The sequence below is a fragment of the Podarcis liolepis genome (genome assembly GCF_965112155.1).
Source record: "Podarcis liolepis genome assembly, chromosome: 5".
Classification (NCBI taxonomy): Eukaryota; Metazoa; Chordata; class Lepidosauria; order Squamata; family Lacertidae; genus Podarcis; species Podarcis liolepis.
In genome coordinates, this window is record NC_139556.1 from 37996403 (window position 1) to 38021438 (window position 25036).

At 42.3% G+C, this 25036-nt stretch overlaps 1 protein-coding gene across 3 annotated transcripts in view; it reads right to left on the reverse strand.

Moving 5' to 3' along the window:
* Window positions 1-204: 204 nt before the first annotated feature.
* Window positions 205-25036, reverse strand: part of RNLS (renalase, FAD dependent amine oxidase) — a 96296-nt gene continuing 71464 nt past the window's right edge. For 2 of the 3 annotated variants that reach the window (XM_083503220.1, XM_083503219.1), the window contains exons 6-7: window positions 15980-16155; window positions 205-500 (exon numbers count right to left, since the gene is read on the reverse strand). In XM_083503220.1, coding sequence (XP_083359346.1) covers window positions 348-500; window positions 15980-16155 — 329 coding nt within the window. In that variant the 3' untranslated portion in view covers window positions 205-347. Of the gene's footprint in view, window positions 501-12926; window positions 13099-15979; window positions 16156-25036 lie in introns of all 3 variants that reach the window. The other variant, XM_083503221.1, reaches the window with a different exon arrangement.

Sequence of the window (25036 nt, forward strand, 5' to 3'; positions counted from 1 at the left end):
GTTTCTTTCCCCTTACCCATCTAAAACTGGTGGAAATGTTTTGCCCAGAGCTGGGGAATTTGGGTGAAGACAGAAGGCATACAACCATTTTGATGTATGTCTGACACTCTGTGAAGCCAGAAAAGTTATCACAGTGAGTGTCTTCAAGGCAGAGCAAATAAATAAGCAACATTTCCAACTATTGCAATAAATCTGTGAAACATCTGAAGACTTCTCATGATTTATTTCCTTAAAATAGAGGTCAAGTAGGTCAAGTATATCAAGCTTTAGTATACTGTATAATTTGTCATAGAAATAAGATGGCATGGGGGTGGGACAGGAAACAAACAAACAAATGATGAAAAATCCTACAAACTGGACTTCAAAGCCTGCACAATACTAATTGCTGAATCTATGCACCCATCAAAGTTGGAATGAATAAATCCATCACCTCCACAGACAAGAAACGGTTTCGTATGGAGAGTTATTTGTCCTGGACTGCCAGGGAAAGCTTTGGTAACCTGGAATGAAAAACAAAACACAGAGGGGATTAGAAAAATAAGTAGCTATTCATTATATTGCATGACATATGAGTAACTCATATCTCAAGGAAAGACGTGTGTTAATTGGAAGAAACAGTCCCTTCGTTTTAATAATAATTGACACCTATCACAACAAACATGCTTAGTGCTCTTTCATTCTATGGTAAAATGCTTTATGACATGAGAAGGGAAAAGGAACTGAAACCTCTATAAAATTCATGAAGGCCATCTGCCTAAAATACATTTGCACTACTGACGTTGCCGAGTTTTGGAACGCCGGCAATACGAATCTTAGCAGCTCACAATACTTGTCTCAAAGAAAATACCGAAGCCTGCTTTTTCTGGTTCCAAAGCCATTTCCACTCACTCGTAAATTTACCTTCCTCGCTGGATCTCATGGGGAAATCAAAGGAGGTCTTTCATTCTCCTCTCTTGCACATGGCTTGCTGCCGCACACGTGAGCCAACTGCACTGGCACCTGCCAAGCCAAGTTGGTTTGGTGTGCCTCACCTGCACCCACCAACATGGGTGCCAACTTGAATAAAATATTGGGGGGGGGGAGAGGTAAGTCCCACCCTGCATATTCAAATAAAGACACGTCATACTATTTGAATGGGAATTCCCTTCAACCTTTGGGGAGAGCGGCCCCTTCAAATATTTTATGGGGTGGGGACGAAGGGACCTCAGCTCCTAGGAGTTGGCTTCTATGCCCACCAATTTCAGCACAGTCTGAAGCTGCATGATACAACACCCATGATTGCCAGAGTTAAGCAGGTCAGGGTGCAAAAAGATTCTGGATGGGAGTCCCCCTGGGAAAATCAGTCAATGCTGCCTTGAGTTTCAGGTTGGAACAAAGGTGGGATATAAATGTAAATAAATGGATGCATGACTAGAGAGATAAATAAATAGATTTAAACTTGGAAAGATTGAATCCCCATGTCTTATATAGGTTACGACTCCAGTTAAGAGATTTCTTACGACAGCTAGTACTACAACAACACCATCATCATCGTTTAATATAGCTACCCACCAAAAATATCCCTTGTTTGACTTGTAACAAAACAATGTTAAAAAGACAAGATATAGCAATTACCGTATTTTTCGCTCTATAAGACGCACCAGACTACAAGACGCACCTGGTTTTTGGAGGAGGAAAACAAGAAAAAAATAGTCTGAATCCCAGAAGCCAGAACAGCAAGAGGGATCGCTGCGCAGTGAAAGCAGCAATTCCTCTTGCTGTTCTGGCTTCTGGGATAGCCGCGCAGACTGCATTCGCTCCATAAGACGCACACACATTTCCCCTTACTTTTTAGGAGGGAAAAAGTGAGTCTTATAGAGCAAAAAATACAGTAAAAGCAACCATAAGAATAAGAGGTAGCAAAAACCTCCTTACAACTGAGAGCGAATGAATCAAGTTAAGAGTCTGGATTTTAAGTACAATTTGCAAGTCTGGGTAAATAAAAAGGTTTTCAGCTGGCTCCAAAAAGATGATAAAAAAGGCATCCATGTAGGCGTCTCTGGACAGAGCATGCCTAAGCCTCTGCCCACAAGCATGTTATCAGTGTGCAGGTTTGCATTATGGCTGTGAATACCCCTAATCTGATTCAGGGCCTCATTTGGCCCTTTTGAGTGGCCCTAATCTGTTCCTGACCTTGATCCAGGGCCCGAAATGGATTGGGGGCTTGCAGAGTTTTTAATTAGGGCTTAAAACCACAATTGAACATTGGGTGGGTAGGTGGGGGAGGGAGAAGGAGGCAGTGGGCATGTGTTTCTTTCTATTCCTTCCTCACCTCACCTCCTGACCGACTCTTTAAACAAGCACAGATTGATCTGGGAGACCTGGGGCTGCCTCTACCCACTCTGGCCAAATCCTGGGTCAACCAGAATCAGTTCAGGATTTGGGATTTGGCTGGAGCCATGGTTTGCATATATTCAGCATTATTAAAACGAAAAAACAAAACAAAAACACCTCTCAATTTGAAGAGAGCACAGAAGCAGTCGTCCGAATCCAGTACATTGAAACACAATGTATGTTGAGCCTATGATATTGCTAATGGTCAAGGAATTCTCTAAACAGTGAGAAACGGCATTACATTTCTCTGGGCAAAGTAAACACTGCATGCGTGGTCCCCCACCCCCCTTGACTTTGTTAGGAGAGGAGTGGAATAGATTCCTTTTAGCATCAATAGACCTGTTTACAGAAAGAGAGTACAATATAAATAAAAAGGAACATAGACTGTGATTACTGCTGATGCAAATGGAAATAGCTGTTTATATGTTTACAGATATGGAATTTGCCTGGGCTTTATAAAAGGGACACATCCACAGATTAATGTCAACAGGGCAAAACAGCAACGACTGCTTATCGAAACCTCTGACTCAGATGAAAGAAGTGATACGGAAATACTTTATCTTGAATTAAAGCGATGCCTGCCATATGGCCGTATGGCTATAAAGATGAGCCACAGCTGAGTCAGCAAGCGAATGCCAGCCCCTTCTTCCTTCCTCCTGGCCTCGCTTTCTGTCCTCCTGCACTCTTAGCCTTCTCCTGCTTCCCGCCTTTTCCTGCACATCTTGCCTCATCCGCCCTGTTCATCCCCATCCCTTCTCCATTTGGCTATCACTTCTACCATATGCCTTTTCCTAGGCTACCTACTGCCTCCCTCTTTTGACCCCCGTGTTTACCTTCTTGCCTACTCACCTGATACTTCTGCATTTGCCCCCTCTTCCATAAGGTAAAGGTAAAGGGACCCCTGACCATTAGGTCCAGTCGTGACTGACTCTGGGGTTGCGGCGCTCATCTCGCTTTATTGGCCGAGGGAGCCGGCGTTTGTCCGCAGACAGCTTCCGGGTCATGTGGCCAGCATGACTAAGTCGCTTCTGGCGAACCAGAGCAGCACACCGTAACGCCATTTACCTTCCCGCCGGAGCGGTACCTATTTATCTACTTGCACTTTGACGTGCTTTCGAACTGCTAGGTTGGCAGGAGCAGGGACCGAGCAACGGGAGCTCACCTCGTCATCGGGATTCGAACCGCCGACCTTCTGATCGGCGAGTCCTGGTAAAGCATCTGCTTTATATAGAAGGTCCCAGGTTTAACCCCCAGCCTGACACGATGGAGAGCTCCTGCCAGGCATTATGGACAGCACTGAGCCATATGGAGGAAGGGTCTGCTTCAGTACAAGATATCTTCCTATGCTGCCTTGTTTCCATATATATAACTCATAGGGAAGTTCACCCAGCCTTGAGATGGCTGAATCCTTCTAACAACAAGCAGAATTTATTAATTATTATTATTATTATTATTATTCACTCCCACAAGCCTGTAAAGTCTGCTTTTAGAAATCCTGCATTGGTCATGTAGCAGTCTATATTACTAGACAATGTCTGTGCACTGGGCTGCTTGCTTCTGTAGGTTTGCATTCCTTGTTTGACAATTATTGTCCAAAAAATAAATAAAAAATGGCATTGGTAATGCTTACAAAGATGCCTAGTTAATGTTAGACTTAATCAGTGCTATTTTTTATATAGAAAAAGAGGTGCTGGAATTCACCATGAACACCTCCCTCGTTCTCTTAGAATGGCAATGGCACCCACCTGAGAGGTGCTGGAACTGACGTCCAGTGAGTTCTGACTGAACAAAAGCACTGGACTTAATAGTCTAATAGCAGCCCTCACCCCCAATGTTAATGTGTACTACTCTACATCCTTCTCAAAATGTAGTTAGCTGCTTGCTCTACTGCATTTGGTGGCCCGCTTCCATATTCTGCCAAGAGGGGCCATTTGACTTTTGCTCCGGCAGCACCAACAATTTTTAACCTTTAACCCTTTTCAACTCTGAACTGAATTTAGCTTGCAGATAAAAGGCATATTTTATTTATTTCATGTGTTAAAATCCGTACCCAGTTTTCCACCAAATGGTGCTCAAGACGGCTAACAGCCACAATGTAAATACAATATGAGAAAGCATCAATAAAATACATTGTAGAAAAGAACTGAAGTAAGGCAGGCAAAATATTACTAACAACTCTTAAAGCAAATCCAACATCAAGTCTTAAACCTCAGCATTCTTGTTTTGTATTCAAATTAACAATTAAAGTCATTCACAGGAACATAATGCTCAGCCTGACTGATGGAGACATTCCTCCTTAATCAGTTTTATTTTACTCATTTATTGCTTTATCTTATACATGTTTATTATCAAGCGTTGCAACACCAACTTTTGCAAAACTTTTCTTTAGAAGGCAGTTGTTAACAAAGAGCATCAGCCTTTGTATCATAAAAATTGACAAGATGTGTGAACTGAAACATCCCAAGTGGTTTTTGCTGAAGTCTGCTGAAAATCTCAAGGGAATGAATAACGTGGGTGATGCTAATGGCTGCATGTGACGACAAAGCAATCAACATGGCTGAAAAAGGTCCAGTTTTATGCTCTTCCTGGTTAAGTTTTTCACTGCGATGGATGCCAATATTTATGAATGTTGCTGTCTAATATTTATTGAATCAGAGATACGCTTGTAATATTGACTGAAATGTACATCTTCTGGCAAGACTAAGAGAAGGGATTGTGCATCATGTTAACTGAGATCAATGAATAATTTAGAGTGGCCTGCATTTTCCTTTTCCTTTATGCATGTAACATAAAGCCCAATACGCATCCTCACCACCGACAAAGCCATGTAAAGCCAGGGCTTTACATTACATGCACTTCATGCCAAGTAGCATGCTTGGCTATTGACACCAATTGCGACATCCACTGTTGTGTGTGTGTGTGTGTGTGTGTGTGCGCGCTGAGTGTTGATGGAGTTTGGGAACAGACAGAACCCAGGCCCTTTTCTTTCCTCTGGAGAAAGGTGGGGTGTCAGGGCTCACCATGATATTTGACCGGGGGAACTTCCAAGCTGTCAAGGGCTGAAGTGCATACTGGGAAATTGAGCCTTGCATAGCTGAAGTGGGTTAAAGCACTCCGCCATCCTAGCACAACAAATACACTTTTAAAAAAATAAACAGGCTTTTTGCAGTTAGGAAGGTGATGGGGGAAATGCATTGAAAAGCGTGGAATGAATGAATGATTAACCAGAAGTACAAATGCCCTGAAAGCATATCAGAATGCTCATTCTTGTATCCAGGCAGAGACTGGGTACAATCCAACCTCCTTGTAAGCTTAGTGCAAGCAAATCAGGATGCCATGAAACTGAAAATACAGTGAGAGAAGGCTGAGCTTCTCTTACCCTGCTGCTCCATGAGCATAGTTTAAAAACCATCTAAGTATACAGTGCCTTGAACTTTCTAAATTTAACATTGGGTTTTGTTTTTAGATACTTTTGTCCAATGTAATTCTTTTTTTTCTTCCATTCTGGGGGTGGTGGGAGCAGCCCCTTGGAAATTCCCAACTGACCCATTACAGAGAACAAATAGCTGAGCCTGCAGGATGAGAGAAAGAAGGGGGAAGGAATTATTTAGTACAAGGAGGAAAAGGGGAAGATAGGGTGTGAAAACAAAGTGGAGCAGGGGCCAACAGGAAAGTGATGTGACCAAATTAAGCCATGGCCTCAGAAGAGCCTGCCAGGCCCATCTAATCCAACATCCTGTTATCAGGGGCCAGACACATTCCTATGGGAAAGAGGACTTTTGAATCTCTCTCTGTCTTTCTCTCCTCGCCTCCTGCACCAGCCTTCCCAGCACAGTCAATGGACATTCCCCCTACACATTCTACCACTGTGGTTAAGGATCTGCAGCCAAGAACCAACTGTGCAGTAAACCCAGCAAAGTTTCTCCTCCCCATGTGTATCAGCTCCCTTTAACATTTAGCATGCCCAGTGGCCTCAGTGGGGGGGGGGGGAGAGGAAAGAACTGTCTCCAGCCATTGCAAGCCAGCTGTCATATGTGGGCTGCTGAGCTTTCTTTAATAATGGAAGGGATGTGCTTTTAGTAAGCAGTTCGAGACTTGACAGCTCGTGGTGGCCTGTTTGGCCTGCCTGATTTCCACCTTTCGCAAACGAGCCCATATAAAAAAAGCAGGACTCTCTGGAGAGCGCAGAGTACAGTAGATGAGTCATGCAGAGCACTACTGTGACATCTGCTACCACGGCTATCGTTATGGATCCGTAAGCCTGCCTGTTCAGGCTGACGGTGTGTGTGTGTGGGAGGAGTTAATGGGAGAGAGGGAGAGAGAGAATTTCTCTTTCCCGAACTCTGTAACGCAGTGCCAGACTGCAGTTTTCAAAGCTGCAGCTGCTCAAGGGACATGCGAAGGGGCACGGCATCTATGGCAGTGCCTAGTTGCAATCTGTCTGCAGAGAACATACGTGCAGGAGAAATCCAGGCGCACGCTTCTGGGACCAGCTTTCGCAGCTCCACATTGTCACGGAAAGGAGGGCAGGGGCAGGGCATGCCCCAGTGCAATGGCAGTTGTATCCAGGAATGAATACAACAAGGGGAAGGAAGGAAAGGAAAAGAATGACCAAGCTCAGTGGGGCCTTGTAGGCATCTAGTGCAACCCCTTCCTTGGTACAAGAAACCCATAGCTAGATGATTTGACTAGACTCTGCTTAAAGACCTCCATCTCTCCCTTAGATAACTGGTTCGACTATAGCCTTGTTCTTACTAAGACGTTTCTCCAGCTGAAATCCACCCACCTATATCAATTTAAGCCCAATAGTTTTATTCCTATCTTCTGGGGCAGCAGAGAACAAATCTTTGCTGTCTTCTGTGTGAGAATCTTTGAGTATCTGAGTGCTGTTGCAATCTGCCTCAGACTTCACCAGACCCAAATTGCTCATTTTTTTCAAGCTTTCCTCATAGGCCTTATTTTCCAGATTCTCAATCATCTTTGTTGCCTTTCTCTGAACCTGTTCTGGTTTGTCTATATCCTTCTTAAAGTGTGAAGGCAGAACTGTGCACAGTGCTTCCAGATGAGCTCTGAACTGTGTAGAATAAAGTGGTGCCTTTACTTCTTACATATTGGAAACCATGGCTCTATTAACTGCAGGCTAAAACTGCATTGATGCTGCATCACACAGCTGACTCATGTTCATGTTGTGCAGGACTTTGATCCAAACATCACAGCCAGGTATTGCCCCCAAATCCTATACTTGTACAATTGATTTCCTTCCCTCTAACTGAAGAACTCTGCAATTTTCTCTGTTGAATTCGGTTTCTTTTTGTTTCAGGCCAGTTTTCTATTCCTTTTCATTTTGCCAGAAATATTGACCAACAATGGGAAAACATCCAGAAATTTCAAACGCTATGAAAATTGTATTATATTTATCAGGACACCTAATGTCCATTAATACTTCCATTATTATGTGGCTTACATTATTAAGATTCACTTGCAATTATCACTCTTTTTAGAGACGCTAATCAGTGCCATGCTTTACTCAAATCCTGTACTGTGATGTATGGTTGCTTCTGAAGACTTCTTGTGAACAATTAGTACTAAATGTGGCCACCAAACGGCAGGATGGACCACAGAGAATATACAGCCGTACCTTGGAATTCAAACAGAATCTGTTCCGGAAGTCCGTTTGGCTTCCAAAACCAAATCATGGCTTCTGATTGGCTGCAGGAAGCTCCTGCAGCCAATCAGAAGCCGCGGAAGCCCTGTCGGACATTTGGCTTCCAAAAGAACATTCGCAAAATGGAACAATCACGGTCAGGACCCAAAATGTCTGAGTTCCAGGGCATTTGGGATCCAAGGTATGACTGTATGTCAATTGTGATGAACTCTACTGGTTCCCAGTTCATTTTCTGGGCCCAATTTAAAGGGACCCAATTCATTAATCTTTGACTGCCATTCAGAGTAGTTAAAGGACCATCTTCTCCACTATAAACCTACCTATTCGTCAAGATATTCCTTGGAGGCCTTCTTGCACTTCAAGTATGGGAGGGAATTGCCCTGGGCAGGACCTTTACTTTGGTGGCTTCAAGGCTTTGGAACTCCGAGACAAACAGTGTGTTTGCAAGGCGCCTTTTGCTTTCTGTCTATGGTACTGAGCTTTTTAGGGGGAAGGGTCTGCTGCTTTTTTGATTTTGTTGTTGCTGTTTCAAATAACTGTATTTGGTTGTGATGCTGTTTAGCTGCCTTAGAGTGTCAGTGTTGTGAAATGTGAAACTAGATGAAATAGAATAGAGTGGCAACTGAAATGACAACAACTGGAGCAAAAGTCATCTGAACAACCAAACCCCATTTTAATACACAGTAGAAATGAACATTATTAATGTTTTTGGTGGTGGTGGTGGGGGGGAATGGGACATAGATCTACGCTTGGTTCAGAGTAAAGGTTCTTTTAGGTAGATCAAAAGATGTACATCCCTCTGGCAGTGAGACCAAAGGATATACTGTAGAAGTGAAAGACAGCAAAACAAATGAGAAGGATTTAAAAAATAACAAACAACAGCTTGAGAAGAAGAATGCAACCCCCCCCCTTCAAATCTTCCCAGTAAAGTTTCCCACTTGACTCTTCCCTGGAATCTGTTGTTGTTTCGTTTGGGTTTGCTTCTTCCGGATCAAAGATTTGTTTAGAAGTGCAGCTGAACTACAAATGTCAAGTTTACTGCTCTACTTCCCTTGTGTTATTGTATGCTACTAGGTACAGGGCAGCACAAAGCATCAACCTTAGTAAGAAACCGATGGTACCGAGCAACAACAGCTCCGATCATTCGTAAGAAAAATAATTGTCTACAAGATAATAAACCTCATGTGCCTCAGGCTTGGAAAATCCAGCCCCTCTGCTGTTAAGAATTTAACTAGCGCTCTAAGCCAGTTAAAACTAGGGAGCCTAGCTCACCTGTTCCTGGACTGTAATGGGGAGGAGAACAGACAAAGCAAAAGAGGGCCACCTGAAAGGGAGCAGGGCGCAACAGGAGTGAACAACAGGTGTGCAGAAGCAACTGGGCAAGACACAAGCCTCTGGACCTACAATTCTTGATTCAAACAATGGACAGAAGAGAACCCTATCCTATGGAGGGGAAGAGAGTTAAAAGAGGTCTTCTGTCCTTTGGCCACATTGGATCTTCTCGTCAGTGTGTACATAGAATAATAGCATTGTAGAGTTGGATAAGATGCTGAGGGTAATCTAGTCAAACCCCCCTGTAATCCAGGAATTATGCAAGTATGCACACATATATACACACACACAGGGAAGAAATGCCCATGTAGGATTATTATTAGCTGACAGTGCTATACTTCCAAATTCAAAATCCCCTTCCATAGGGTCGTTTTAGCTGTACGATACCTGTGGCAGAGATGCCCTTCCGATTCAGCAGGAGAGACCAAGCCAACATGCCTCTTGACGCTTGGGAATGGGAGGCAGGTCTGCTTTTAAATGGCGCTACCTCTTTGCTTTAGGAATGTGGGCTCCTTTAACATATAATTTCAATGATACAGCAAACGCGCTGCTTATAAAAAAAGTATGAAATGGCCATATTGCTCAGGCTATCCCCCCCTCCCCCAAGTCCTACCACAATGCAACATGATGGCTGAAAAGACTTTCTGGCTCAGGAATCCTTGATTGCTGATGCTAATGTTGTCTTATCATAATTAAACCATGGGATAGAGCACAGCAGCTGTGCTGCTAAGTAGTATCAATAGAAGTTTGGGAGGACTAATCCCACATCTTCCATGGATAATTGTAATGTCTGCATTTTAATCCTGGGATTGTATTTGGCCCATATGAAGGGCATAATGGCTGTACTGAATTAACAAAAAGAATAAATCCCGCTTGAAAGCCTCGGGGGGGGGGGGTTGGGGGGACCACGTCCACCCTTCATTTTCTCCTTTTGCTGCTGTGTCAATAGTTGATTGGAATGTTAAAGCAAAAATGGCTGTAAGGTAATTAGTGAGCACCACTGTATAGCACTTAAGCGTAGTCAGTTCTTGTAGGGAGCTTCCTTTCTGAGAATGCATTCTTCAATTACATTCACTTAATGCCATCTATGGGGACAGATCTATGGTTGACAAATAAGCTTCTTATGAATCAGCCACATCTAATATATAAGGATGTGTGAATTAATGGGGCAGGCAAAGACCTCTTTGTCATCGTCATCATCATCACCATCATTACCACCACCACCACCATTGTTATTTATTAAATTTCTATACCACCTTTTACTTGAAGATCACAGGGTGGTTTACAATATAAAAACAGAAGAAATACATACCATAATAACAAACCAAAACAATAGAGTGGTACCTTGGTTCTCAAATGTAATCTGTTCTGGAAGTCTGTTCGACTTCCGAAACGTTCAGAAGACATTCGGCTTCTGAAAAACGTTAAAAAACCGGAACACTTACTTCCGGGTTTTCGGCGTTCAGGAGCAGATTTGTTCGTCAACTAAGCCATTTGAGAACCAAGGTTCCACTGTATCTCTCTCCCCCTCCCCAGATTAAAAGGTCACAGTTTAATTATCTTAAGGCCTGGGAGAGGAGGTATGGTTTTGCCTGGCACCTAAAGATATGCAAGACTCCCCGGGAGAGAATTTCACAAATGGGGAGTCACTGCAGAAAAGGCCCATTCTCATGTTGCGGTCCTTGAGGTACTGCAGTCCTGAGCTGTTTAAGGTTTTATAGGTCAAAACCAGCAGTCTGAAATGGGCCCAGAAGCTAATTGGCAGTCTGTGCAGGTGGGCCAAGATTGGCATTATATGCTCAAAGCGTCATGCCTCAGAGAGCAACGTGGCCGCTAAATTCTGCACATTGCTGTAATCTAACCTAGAAGTTACCAGAGCATACACAACAGCAGTTAGACTGTCCCTGTTCTGATATTGGTGCAGCTGGGTCACCAGCCAAACTAATGGAAGGAACTCCACGGCACTGAGGCCACGTGAACCTCAAGTGACAGCAAAGTACCCCCGAGCTATGTACCTGCTCCTTCAGAAGAAGTGTAACCTCATCAACAGCAGACAACCTCCCAGCCATTCAGTCTAGGGAACCACTCCCTAACAATGCCTCATTCTTATATGTATTGAGCTTCAGTTTATTGGCTCTCATGCGGTCCATTACCAAAGCAAGAAAATGGTCCAGCACATACACTGCCTCACCTGCAAATGTAAAGGAGAAGTGGAGCTATGTGCCACCATCATATTACTGACAACATTCTCCAAAACACTAGGTGATTTATGACTTCACATGCAGAGGACATTATCTGGCATGTGGGTCATTATGTGCATTATAAGGTTTGCAGAAATGTTAAATGCAAAGATTCATTTCATGTCCCATTTACTTTGGCCCTGAGCCACATGCCTAGCCCTAAAGTACCATGCCACACAACCCTATGCTTGGTTCTTGGCTAACCTGTAGTGGACACAGAAGGCCACCACCATCGTTCTGCCCGGACACTGAGGTCCAGCGCCGAGGGGCTTCTGGCGGTTCCCTCACTGCGAGAAGCCAAGTTACAGGGAACCAGGCAGAGGGCCTTCTCGGTAGTGCCACCCACCCTGTGGAACGCCCTCCCACCAGATGTCAAAGAGAAAAATAACTACCAAACTTTTAGAAGACATCTGAAGGCAGCCCTGTTTAGGGAAGCTTTTAATGTTTAATAAGTTATTGTATTTTAGTGTTTTGTTGGAAGCCGCCCAGAGTGCCTGGGGAAACCCAGCCAGATGGGCAGGGTATAAATAACAAACTATTATTATTATTATTATTATTAGTAGTAGTAGTAGTAGTATTATTATTAGTGGTGGCTAGAGAATATCTAGGTCCAAGGAAAGATCTGTTCAAAGCTCCCTTATTATTTTTGATGTGGACAGATGGTGCAATCTTGCTACATTTATAGCACTGAAATGTTGTCTTTTGCATGCTCTTATGTTCCTTGTATGTTGCTGTTTTATTATTGCTGTTGGTGTGAAATTATTCTTACAATTGTTGATTACGTGATGTATTGTTGTGCTTGTTGTTGTGGACAACACAACATCTTTTTTGTGTGGAAAGGCGGTGTACAAATAAAGTGATGACGCTGATGATGTTTGTTAGGGAAGCTCACTCCTAGGGTAAGGGTGCATAGGATTGAAACTTTAGATGCCTACCTAAAAGTTGAAATGTGGCAAACAGATAATTGCAAATATATTTACGAGACACACACTTGTCAAGCACTGGCTGCCTCAGTGGCGCCCTCTGTTTTTGCCCCATGGTAGCCCTAAGATCCATGAATCGTGTTCAGAGTTGTGCATCTCTCTTCCTCTCTCTGGGCTCCAGGAATTAAATACCATGTCCCTAATTTCAACCAGCTATTACAGTGCAGGCATTGTGGGCATTACAGTAGCACGAGTGATGAATTATAATAACCACAATAAACCTAATTAACAACCTGGTGTTTTTATCTTTGTAATTAAATCTAGCTGCCATAATGATAACCACTCTGGAAATCCTGCTGCTGCTGCTATTATATTATGATCAAAACAGATTACCTTATGGTAGTATTTTTAACCTCTGGTCCTCAGACGGCCTCTTGCTGGTTCAGAGGCTGCTTCCTGCCACTCTGGAGCAAGAGTGGCATTTGAGCCTTCTGCTGCTGAGGCAGAAGCTCAATTGCCCCTTCCTTCGACAGAAAGGGAGTCCCAGAGCCAGATCACTCTGCAGCTAGGTGAAAGTGGGGAGATGAGCGAGTGATAAAACTCAACTTTCAGGGCAGGCTATGCTCACCTCCTAAGAGGCTGTTGCACATGTGTCATGGTTGCAACATTTAAGAACAAGGGATAACCCACGCTACAAGATGAGTATGAATCATGTGCATCAGCCAAAAACTGTGGCTTCAAATTTACTTTTCTTCTTTTAATTTCGAAAACACAGGCTCCAGAGCCATGGCAGAAATGGAAAGGTGACTGACTATTCAGCGGCTAGGTTTATATGGCCTCTTTCTACCAATGCATACAAGATGATTGGCGATTCAAAATAATGGCTTATAAGGCACAGTACAAAATGAAAACAAAGCAGAGAAATAAGAAAACAAGCAAATAGAGTTATCAAAGATACCCACTGTTTCCAGGGGAATTTATTTTTCATTTTCATCATAGTTTTGATTTTTAAAGCTGAGCAGCCTAAGGTCAGGGTGTGTAAAGGACCACCACTTTCAACATGAACTTATCTTCAGAGTCCCTTCAGTCTTCTGGGGCAGGGAGGTGCTTGCAAGCAAGGGGGTCGTTTTAGTGGTGGTGCCAAATTATGGAATCCTGTCCCTAGATATGCTTTCTGGGATCTTTCCTTAGTTATATTTTGGGTGCCAGGCAAAGATTATACTGTTCTTTCATGCTTTTAATGTATCTAAGATCCTCTCATTGTCTTTTTTTGGTTTTTTTAGCTGCTGTTTAATTTGCTGGCCTTGATGTTTTTATCTTGCAGTTTGATTGTTGTTTACTTTGCTTTTTGGTATTGTTTATTCTTCTGCTGGTTACTTGAGGGTACTGTCTTTAAAAATTGGACTTTTTATAAAACAAACAAACAAACAAGCAAACAAACAAACGAAATAGTTTCTTAACTTAGTTCAGGGGCAGTGTGATGAACATACCTAATAGCAAACAGCTTACTGTGAGTGTTAACAGGTCTATCTCCATGTCTGGTCCTGTCCTGTAACATCTTGTGAAATTAATTGTGCGATATGATGTCCTCTGTTGAAAATCTTGGTTATGGGGCATCATGGAAGAACCATAACTAACTGCTTACTATATATCTATATCTATATCTATATCTATATCTAAATCATCTATATCTATATCTATATCATCTATATCTATATCTATATCTATATCTATATCTATATCTATATCTATATCTATATCTATATCTATATCTATATCTATATCTATATCTATATCTATATCTATATCTATATCTCTATATCTCTATATCTATATATCTATACACATACACACACACCATTTTGAGTTGCACTAAGTGGTTAGGCTGCTAAATTTCATTTAAAAAGGGAAAAAAAGAATTTTGAAAAGCCTGGCCTGAATTAGACACTTCAGATATGTGTCCATCTTTATTTTTACAACTGGTAACTATCAGCGTCTTCTGGTAATTATCTGCACACACATACAGTATATACACACATTACAGTTGCTTAATATACCATATTTTTTGTTCTATAAGATGCACTTTTTCCCTCCTAAAAAGTAAGGGGAAATGTGTGTGTGTCTTATGGGGCGAATGCAGGATGCGCGGCTATCCCAGAAGCCAGAACAGCAAGAGGGATCGCTGCACAGCGATCTCTCTTGCTGTTCTGGCTTCTGGGATAGCTGCACAAAGCCTCTTCAGGGCAGGGGGAGCGTTCCTCCCGCTGCCCTGAAGAGGCTTTGTGTTGCTGTGATCCCTCTTGCTGTTCTGGGTTCTGGGATTCAGAATATATTTTTTCTTGTTTTCCTCCTCCAAAAACTAGGTGCGTCTTATAGAGCGAAAAATACGGTATATATATTTCATTCTCCTCCTACAAATGTTATGGCTCTATTTGTTAAGTGAAGGCATAGAAGAAGAGAAGGAGCTATGCCAAAAGAGAAACATATATGAAGAAAACAGCCATTTCAGCCACCAGAGCAAGGTGTCTCATATTTGACAGCTATATACTATTTCCCTTTATCATCTTTTATCCAGAGATAGGAAAACAGCTAACCAGGATTGTGTCAGAGGCACCATTTTTCTGTTCCCAGCATCTGGCTAGCTGGAGGCCCAGCCTGGGATGGGGGGCATGTATCTCCAGAAGGGACTCACACGGGGAACCAAGATAGCAATAGCTTCTCTGCTCCATTTCACACATTTGATAAGTAACTGTCCTGCAACGCTCAGTTGTCCTGTAGCAAGAACAAAGAACTAACAGGGTCAGAAAGAATAAAGCAGAATAAAGAATAGACTTCAGGCCCTCTGTGTGACTAGGTTTTCACACCACAGTGGTGCATTGATATAGGATCTTTCTCTGTGATACGCTTGACCACCATGATTGCTTCTGATGCCATTGCAGCACGGAATCCCAGCCATGCAGGGTGGTTTTCTTTAAAAAGGTGGGTATGAACCTACCTTAGAATGGGTCAACCTCACGGAATGCTTAGCCCAATTCTGCACATTTTCCAGTTGGCGGCAGGCATAATACCTAACTAGAGATGCCAATAATTCAACTAAACCCACACATACAGAACTCAAAATGCTGTAAATGGTGTTGGTAGGTGGTCTCCCTTCTGTCTGGATCTAGACCTGCTTAGCTTCAGTGAGGGCATCATGTGCTCTCATAACAAAGCCCTGGCTCTTTGTGCTCTACCACAGAGCTTCAGCAAGGGGCCACATCCTGATACAATAGAGCTATGTAGGTGGCTTGCATTCAGATGTCTCACAAAATGCTGAACAAACTACAGCGAGTCAGTGTTCAGAAGCCAGTGCCATGCTCGAATAAAAATCATGTGCGCCTCTCACATTCCCGAACAAGCTATCATCGGACTTGGGCATTTTGCTATCATCCTTTATTATAGATTACCTGAGAATACCTCCACCTATGGCACTTGATGCTGGCTGGTTTAGGCAAACTAGGTACAACATCTTTCAGCTGGTCTAGGATCAACTGCTGAACCTTTTCCTTGTCTGACTCCAAGTGGCTAGTTCCAAAGGGAACGGTGGTGTGAACAACAACAGATGGAGCAACATCAGGTGATTCTGCAAGAGACACAAAGAAATATATATATTATTTGGCATCCAAATAATTATGTTCAAGATTCAGCACTGTTTTGTACCTTAAACGCAGCTTCAATTGGAATCCAAAAGCAACTAATGGCATAGTAGCTCCCTAAGAGTTAATATGGATAGCGCAAAGTAAGCATTATAACCTGTTTTCTCTCTGATCAACATTTAATTCAGGGATGGGGAACCTTTTTCAGCCTGAAGACTGCATTCCCTTCTGAGGGCCACATGCCAGAGGTAATAAATGTATTTTTTACTTTTGTACAATGGGCTACTATCTTCACATATTCACAAGCCCCTCTCTGTCATCTATCTGCACAAGCAGGAGGCAACATTGGAGTTCAAGGACACAATATAAGCGGGCAAAAACACTAACGTTCTGGCTTGGGAACAGGGGGGGTAGCTTAGAGAGAGAGTCCTGAGGACGATATAGAGAGGAATGTACCACCTAGTAACTAAAGTATATAAAAGCTAAAAGGTAAATGACCCCTGGGTGGTTAAGTCCAGTCAAAGACGATTATGGGGTTGCGGTGCTCATCTCACTTTCAGGCCGAGGGAGCCGGCGTTTGTCCACAGACAGCTTTCCGGGTGGCCAGGATGACTAAACCACTTCTGGCACAACGGAACATCATGATGTAAGTTACAGGAACGCCGTTTCCCTTCCCGCCGCAGCAGTACTTATTTATCTACTTGCACTAGTGTGCTTTCAAACTGCTAGGTTGGCAGGAGCTGGGACAGAGCAACGGGAGCTCACCCTGTCGTGGGGATTCGAACCACTGACCTTCTGATTGGCAAGCCGAAGAGGCTCAGCACTAGGCACACAGTGTGCTGAGGATGCAGAACCTGTGGTCCTCCAGATGTTGCTGAACTCCATTTCCCATCAACCCCACCTAATATGATCAATAGTCAGTGATGAAGGAAGTTGTAGTCCAGCAATATGCAATATGTTGTAGCAGGTAAAGGGTTAGACTAGGACCAGTGCGTTCCAGGTTTAAATTCCTACTCAGCCACAAAGCTCATTGGGAAACACTTGTACTGGTCGTATTCTCTTCACTTAACCTATTTTCCAGAGTTGGTGTGAGGCTGAAACAGGTTAGCGGACAGCCATGTGCACCACACTGAGTTGCTTGGAGAAATAATTGTAGTAAGACAATAAATCAAAGTGTGCTGCCACCAGTGAGACAGTGGTAGATCCTGCTGCCTGGTCCTGTCAGCTGCTTTCTCCCTTCCCTCACTATTCAGACCAACCATGTCCCTACTAACCACATTGGGTGAATGCATTAGCAGGATGAATTAGGGATGTTTTACAGTGGAAAATTTAATGCCATGAATCTGATTGCAAGGTGGCAACCCTGAGATACTTCCAGGGGTAGAAGCAATTCTTACTAGACCTCCTTCAAGTCTCTGCCTAGCTTCAGATATTCTTTCTTTCTTACATCTTTTGCAGGTCACACCTAAAATCCTCCCAAGCCACCTGAGGCTGCTTTGGGCCTAACTTTGTGCAATGTGTAAATGATTTATCTGCCAACACAAGCTCTTCTCAGCTCGTCCCCAAAGGGGTGCTGTGAGGGTTGTGTTGCCCAGGAGCAATGAACCACAGAGGAGATGGGAAGCTTCCTAGTAAAAGTAAAGGAAGAGAGGGATGCTGTGCTCACTCAGCAATAAGAAACGGCAACCGAGAAGCTGTTTTTTTGTTGGGATGGCAGCAGAGAACTGTGTGTGACTGAGGCTGAAACCCAAACTGCGATGGATTTAACACTGAGGTAACTGGAGCAAGATCGTTCTTAAAATTAAGGGTTATTCTTAGAAGCTGACATTCTAAAACACGCGAAGCGAAATCGGATTCTGAAGGGCTATGTTTTTATGGGGGCGCGGGGGAATCACAGTTAAGTTCCATGAAAATGATGGTGTGGTGAAATGCAGCTGACCAAAACTAAAAGTGATACAATAGGAGTGCATCTTCCTGTATTTTGCATATTTGCTGCTCTTTCTACACTTTGCTCAGCATGTGCCTCATCTGATTTCAGGCACAGAACTCATTTATCACTCAGAAATGTCAAACATGCTTGTGTTTGGAGCCAAAATGTAAACAGGGCTCAAGCACTTGGTACAGCCCCAGTTCTGTTGCGTTTGACCACCAGGACAGTCTCGAAACAAATCTAAAAAATTTGTTACCGCTCAAAGGCTAGGGGAGGATTATTTATTGGGAACCAGAAGCTTGCTATGGAGAAGTATCACTGCCCACTCCGAAAAGATGGCCGATACCACATGGAAAATAAACAAATAGCAGTGGCGAGTCTAACTCAGAGAAACAAGATATCACAACAGTGAAGAAAGAGAGGGAGAGAAAGAGAGAGGGGCCAATAAGAAGAAAGTACCATATTTGTGATTTCAGCTATAGGAAAGATCTTGGTACCAATGGCCCTCCGGCTTATTGCCAACTACCATTCATTCACTCATTATTGCCAACTAAGGAATGAATCAGTAACATTCTAGGAACTGGACTAACACAACTAAATTTGGTTAGATGCTTCCAAAACAAGTTAGGCAGCAATCGTAACCCTACCTACCTGGGAATAAGCCCCACTTAACTCAATAGGACTTACTACTCAGTTAGGATTGCCAACTGCATGCAAAGGCATTTGGCTCATACTGATGCTCCTGTTCATCCTTCTCTCCCACTGCGTCTTTTTTCATGACTCTCTTGTATATGTTTATAGGCATACATTTCCTGCTTTGTCTCCTGCTAATTTGATTCTTTCCCTTTTCTTGACTGAATTATCTGAGCGATTTCTTCTTCATTCCCAGGGTGTACCTGCACTCCAGTGGAGGAACATTATGATTTGAGGTGTATGAGTTGATTGGTTTCTGCTGTAATTATTGAATGTTACTGTATGCTAATGTTTTATCGTTGTAGATGGCTAGAGAACAGTGCTATGGGGAGACAGATAAATATTGCAAAAAAAGAAAAGAAAAAAGTCTGCTCTTCCTTTCCTCCTTTTCCTTCAGCAGTTACCATATTCACCCCATGGGCTGTGAGCAGTAGATATCTTTGATGTTTTCCAGCCTTGCTGTATCCATGCTAGGCTGTTTCCCCACACCCCTCTTCTTGGTATAGTTAAAATGTAAGAGAATAAGGCATTCTTTTCCCCCTTTTGCTTTTAAAAAGAGTCCTTTCATCCCTTCTTCAGAAGGCAGAAAATAACCTAAGGAGAAAAACTGCAGTTGATCCCCCAATTTCTGATGCAAATTATTCAGAGTGTTAGAGATTTTGCAGAAGTCTTTCCCCTGTAACTATCAAACAAACAGCCCTTTCACTGCATTTATAGTCGTCTTTCTGCCAGGGGACCATCATACTACTGGCATTCTGCATAGAGGAAAGTTCTTGGGATAATGAAACCTCATGAAGATTTTGCACTGGACTGTTCTAAGTATTTTTGCTCATGCCCCTGCCACCCTCTTCCCTCCCAGCCCATAGCGTCCTTATCTGTTTGCCTTTCTATCTAGTCAATTCCTTAAACTAGACCTGCTCGAGACAGGTTTCTCAGTTTGCACCCTGACTTGCAGGTGATTATTCCATATGAACCTTCCTGTGGGTTTGTTTCAAGAGCTCCATTGCAATTCTGATCCCAGTTCTACTAGAGCTCACCTTTCAAATAATTGACAGCCTATGGGACCGATGCTGGTGGAAAGGCAAACAGAAATAAGCAAGTCAGAATTTGCTCAGGAAATAACACCAGAACATGCTGAGTCACTATATGGAAATATATATCAAGAAGCACTGTGCTGTGGCCCCTCGCTCCATACACAATGACACTGGGAAAAGTCAACTTTGTTGACTTCCAGCACATAAAAAGGACTTCTCCAATCTGGCTGTCACTACTCCCTAATAAAGCTGGGGAGGTGGAGCCTGTAGTGCCTGGGTGCTACTCCGTCCTCAAAGCTGCTGTTATCACGAATATTGGCAACAGAGTTTTAGGTTGTCCCTAAAACAACCACCTATTAGCTTGTATTGACTGCTGCTTGCATAGCCAACATGGGCAAGAAGACTGCAAGCCCTTTTATGACAGTTTACAAATACTGTCACTTGATGCTAACCAGAAATCCCTCTGGTCAGAAGTCCAGGGTGTATTTAGTAGGGTTGTAGCATTTGGTTAATTAATTGTTTCAGTTGGTATATTCATGTCTTGACTGGCTAGAAACTTGCTACCCGATGAATTGGGAGGCTGATATTTTAAAATAACTTACAAAACCTGTCGGTATTAGCTGCTATCTTAGTAGAGAAATTCCCTCTTGAGCAAAGGATATGTTTTTTTCTACGTGGCTTCTGCTGTGACAAATGCTTGCATTGTCCAAAAACAAAAAAGGTTCTCTATTCTATTATTTGTTTTATTCACACGAAAAACCACGCAGCTTTGATCAATCAACTAACCATTCAGCTAAAACTCATATAGTTAATCAGCTAGGGGTTATCATTTTTATTGTGTTGTATTTAGGACTCATGTGCTGAAATAAAAAAAAGCAAAGAGACAGGTCAAATAAATTTGAGGAAAGATACAACGCAAACAACAAGTTGGTTTCCCAAAAGTACTGATTCTATCACTTTTGTAGCTACACTGACGGTTTTCAAACCATCCCATTAAAAAATTGTTTCTATGAATTGGCCCACATCTGATATTATGTAATGGGGGCTATGAATCTTAAGTTAGGGAAAAATATATTAGCACTGTTGATGTCATACATCTTAAAATATTAATTGCTTTCCATTTTCATTTTATCAGCTGAAACACAGAAGGATTACAGCACATCAATGAAATCATTTAATCTAATCTCAGTTGAACAGTATTTTTGTTCTGTGCTAATTCGCCTTTAAAGGTGAACCCACCTAATTTACACTTTCTGAAACAATACATGAAGCAAACAAAACATACCCATTTCTTTAAAATTCACACTTATCCAAATCTTCCGGTGCAGTTTTTGCCCCAGTGATGTGTACATAATAATGTACATATTAGTGAAAATTCAGTGCTGCCATATTTGCAAAGCAAATATAATATAAATTCCCTAATATACAGTGGCACCATGGTTGTCAAACTCCCTGGAACTCAGACGTTTTGGCTCCCAAACGTTCGAAACCTGGAAGTGACTTTTCCAGTCCAATGGGGCTTCCGTGGCTTCCAATTGGCTCTAGGAGCTTCCTGCAGCCAATCGGAAGCCGCTATTTGGAAGTCGAACGCTTTGGAAGTCGAACGGACTTCCGGAACGGATTCCGTTCGACTTCCAAGGTACGACTGTATATTAGGGAATTTATATTATATTTGCTTTGCAAATATGGCAGCACTGAATTAAAAATGTGTATATTATAAGAAACTTGAATTAAATGCTGAATTTTCATGAACACCTTTTTGAAAAATTGCAAACTGATCTGGAAATGTAGAGAACTGAAGGCTAGAAAAATGGCAAACTGGGATAAACTGAAAGTGATAACATAGCTAACAAGTAGCTATGTTATTGCTACTTCTTTCTGATAAAAGAAGGACTTTGGGACGGACAGATATGGATATTGCATGCTTTCCCACATATTTTCAAAAAACAATTTTGTTCACATGTATTTTGCCTATGGGAAAATGGATTAAAAAAAAAAGAATTAAAGAAAAATAAGGAGTTTAAGATAACTACTGCCAGAAAGGGGTCTGGGAGTATCACGATAAACAAAAGTTCATGTTAAAGAGGCATTAAATGTTTAAGAAGTTATAGTGATTTAACTTTTTAATCTTAATGATTAAAAGTGCTCATGACATCCATGAAGTTTGAAGGAAAGAAGTATCAGTGAAAATGGTTCTACAGTATTGTTAGCTAAACTACAAACCTGAGCTCAGTAATGTCTAAGCTATTTTAGCAGATTGTAAATCATGAAGAATTAAAGGTTTTGCTTGAGTAAATGTCTCTCTCAATACACTTCACAACGTGAGAACTCTTCCCGTGGAGACTGGAGAAGGTAGAAATTATACATAGTCTATGAAAGTGGGAAACAATACAGCAATTCAGGAAGGTTTTAGAAAGTGGTGAGGTCTGAAAACAACAGTTTAAAGTCAAGCAGGCAGGGATGCCTTGTCTGTTCAACCAAGAAACTTCTTTTTGCAAAATTTGCTACTGTGTTTGCCAGCTACCTTTTCATTTACATTACAGTATTTCTTATACATGTGAAATAAAGGTAAAGGGACCCCTGAGCATTAGGTCCAGTTGTGACCGACTCTGGGGTTGCGGCGCTCATCTCACTTTATTGGCCGAGGGAGCCGGCGTACAGCTTCCGGGTCATGTGGCCAGCATGACTAAACCGCTTCTGGTGAACCAGAGCAGCGCATGGAAATGCCGTTTACCTTCCCGCTGGAGCGGTACCTATTTATCTACTTGTACTTTGACATGCTTCTGAACTGCTAGGTTGGAAGGAGCAGGGACCGAGCAACGGGAGCTCACCCCCTCACGGGGATTCAAACCACCGACCTTCTGATCAGCAAGTCCTAGGCTTGGTGGTTTAACCCACAGTGCCACCCGCGTCCCACACATGTGAAATAGGGAAGGAATAAACCACTGACAGCCAATGCGGCATTTTCCAGGTGCTGTTGGACTCTTATTCCCATCAGCCCAAGTTAGCATTAGACAACGGTCAGGGATGATGCAGCTTCTGAAGGGCACCACATACCATACCCCCATGAATAAGTGGTCTCTGCTCTTCTTCATTTTTTAGACAACTGCACAGAAAGCCACAGAATTAGAATAATTCTGCCGTTGTTTTAAAATGCTGCTTTGACAAGTTATCAAGCAAGTTCTCACAGAAACTGACATTTCTTATAATAAAAAAGAAAGCTCTAAAATCTTTGATTTTTCTTTAATATAAAAAACACAAACAAACTGTATTTGCCCAAGTATAATCGCATTCTGTGCAAATTGAATCGGTGATTGTTACCCAGTTCTGAACTTAAAAAGGATTTGATGCCAAAAGTCCCTACCACAATCAACACTTTTGTTCACGGTCTCCACAGGGATACAGAGAACAGAATGTGCTGAGAAACTAAACCACATTTGCTTTTAGAAGTGGTAGTTCCTCCCGTTTGTGAATGAAGTGGTATTTCTAGGGCAAACTGAGGAAGCATGTGCTAGTTTCCATATGCATCTCTGCCCCGTGGTTCATAGTGTTTTATTTTATTGATGTGTGTGAGAGAGAAAAAAGGAGAACAGTATGACTATAAAAAGCCCCTTTTTAAAAGAACCATAGGTATTTGTTTCAGGCCTGGTTGAGATGGTCAGTCCATACGATGACCTAGAATCAGAGCTTGGTCACTTTGTGAAAGGCCGATATAAAAATGTTGGGTGTAAACATGCAAATAAATCAATAATCTCCCTTTAAAGCCATCTGAACTCACGTGAGAGGCGGGAGGTTGCATGTAATGTATGTGCAATGTGCCTAACCCTTCTCCCTCCCCAAACAGCCCTTCCCCCCAACACCATAATTTATGTGATCCTGGGCAATTAGGTTTCTCAAGTCTCATCCTTATTCTCACCATATGAATGCTATTGCCCAAGGGCAAAATGACGAAACCACATCCTCAGGTTTCTTTTAAAAAGATATTTCAGTTAGCCACTTGATTTTATGGTACAGTAGACATTTTATGGTATGGTGTACACATAGCATGTGTTCAGTACTTTTAAGTGGTAAGAGACAACACTCTGTCTTTTAGCGTAGATAGAATCCGCTGTGCCATGCATGTTTTGCCCTGAAATATTGCTAAAACAACGGCAATTAGTCTGCCTACTGAAGCGGGGTTTGTGCTCACTATTTTTTAAATGTTGCATTTGTGTCCTGATCTAACGATCCGTTCCAGGTGCGCAAATTCTGACGCATGCCCTGAGTTCATTCCTTGCAATGGTTTTGCCATTCGTGTCCTGTTTAATGGGAAGTTAAGACCTGCTTGTTCAGGAAGATGGCTGGCTTGCCTTTTCTTTTTTTAGTTTTAATTAATACTGCTTATTTTATTGTGTTTTTTTAATTTTGTTTTATTTTACAGGATCGATATATGGCTCAATCAGCAAAATCTCTAAGTGGTTTACATAAAATGGACATTAAATTTACCAATAAAATCAGATGCTAAAGAAAGTTAGTCTGAACTTTTTCAAAATAAACCCAGCATGTTAAAATACATATCAAATGTGTAAGTCTAGGTAAGCTTGCATAAACAAAAACGTTTTTAGCAGGCATCCAAAGCAGTGCAGTCTCAATAGGCAGGGAGTTCCACAGTGTAGGTGCTGCCATGGTGAAGGACTGATTCCTTGCAAGTGCTGAACGAATATTATGTGGCACTTTGTATTTTTATAAGCTATTAGCCACTTCACAGTCCACTGTGCTGAGACTGCATGATTTGAATTTTTGAAATAAATAAGAAAGCATTTATATAAGAGGCTAGCCTCCAGTGCAATTTATTTTAATTATGTAGAGAGAATGGCAGGAAAAAATGCCATTTCTGACTACTCCCCTTTCCTTTCCCCTAAACAACAAAGCAGAGGTCTCCAATCCAGTGCCCATGGGCACCATTGGGCAAGTTCCCTAGACCCCAAGTGGTCATTTAAAAAATAAATAAAATCTCTAGCTCTCCTATAAAGGAAGTTGCAGGGCAAATATGTGGGAAACCTTTATGCATTTTCTGTGAAATGAGACTGGTGGTGTGGCTACCTTGTATATTTTTTCCTAGTGATTAGGAATGATCTCTCTCTCTCTCTCTCTCTGTGTGTGTGTGTATGTGAGAGAGAGAGAGAGAGAGAGAGAGAGAGAGAGAGAGAGATCTCTCCATAATCAGGACCA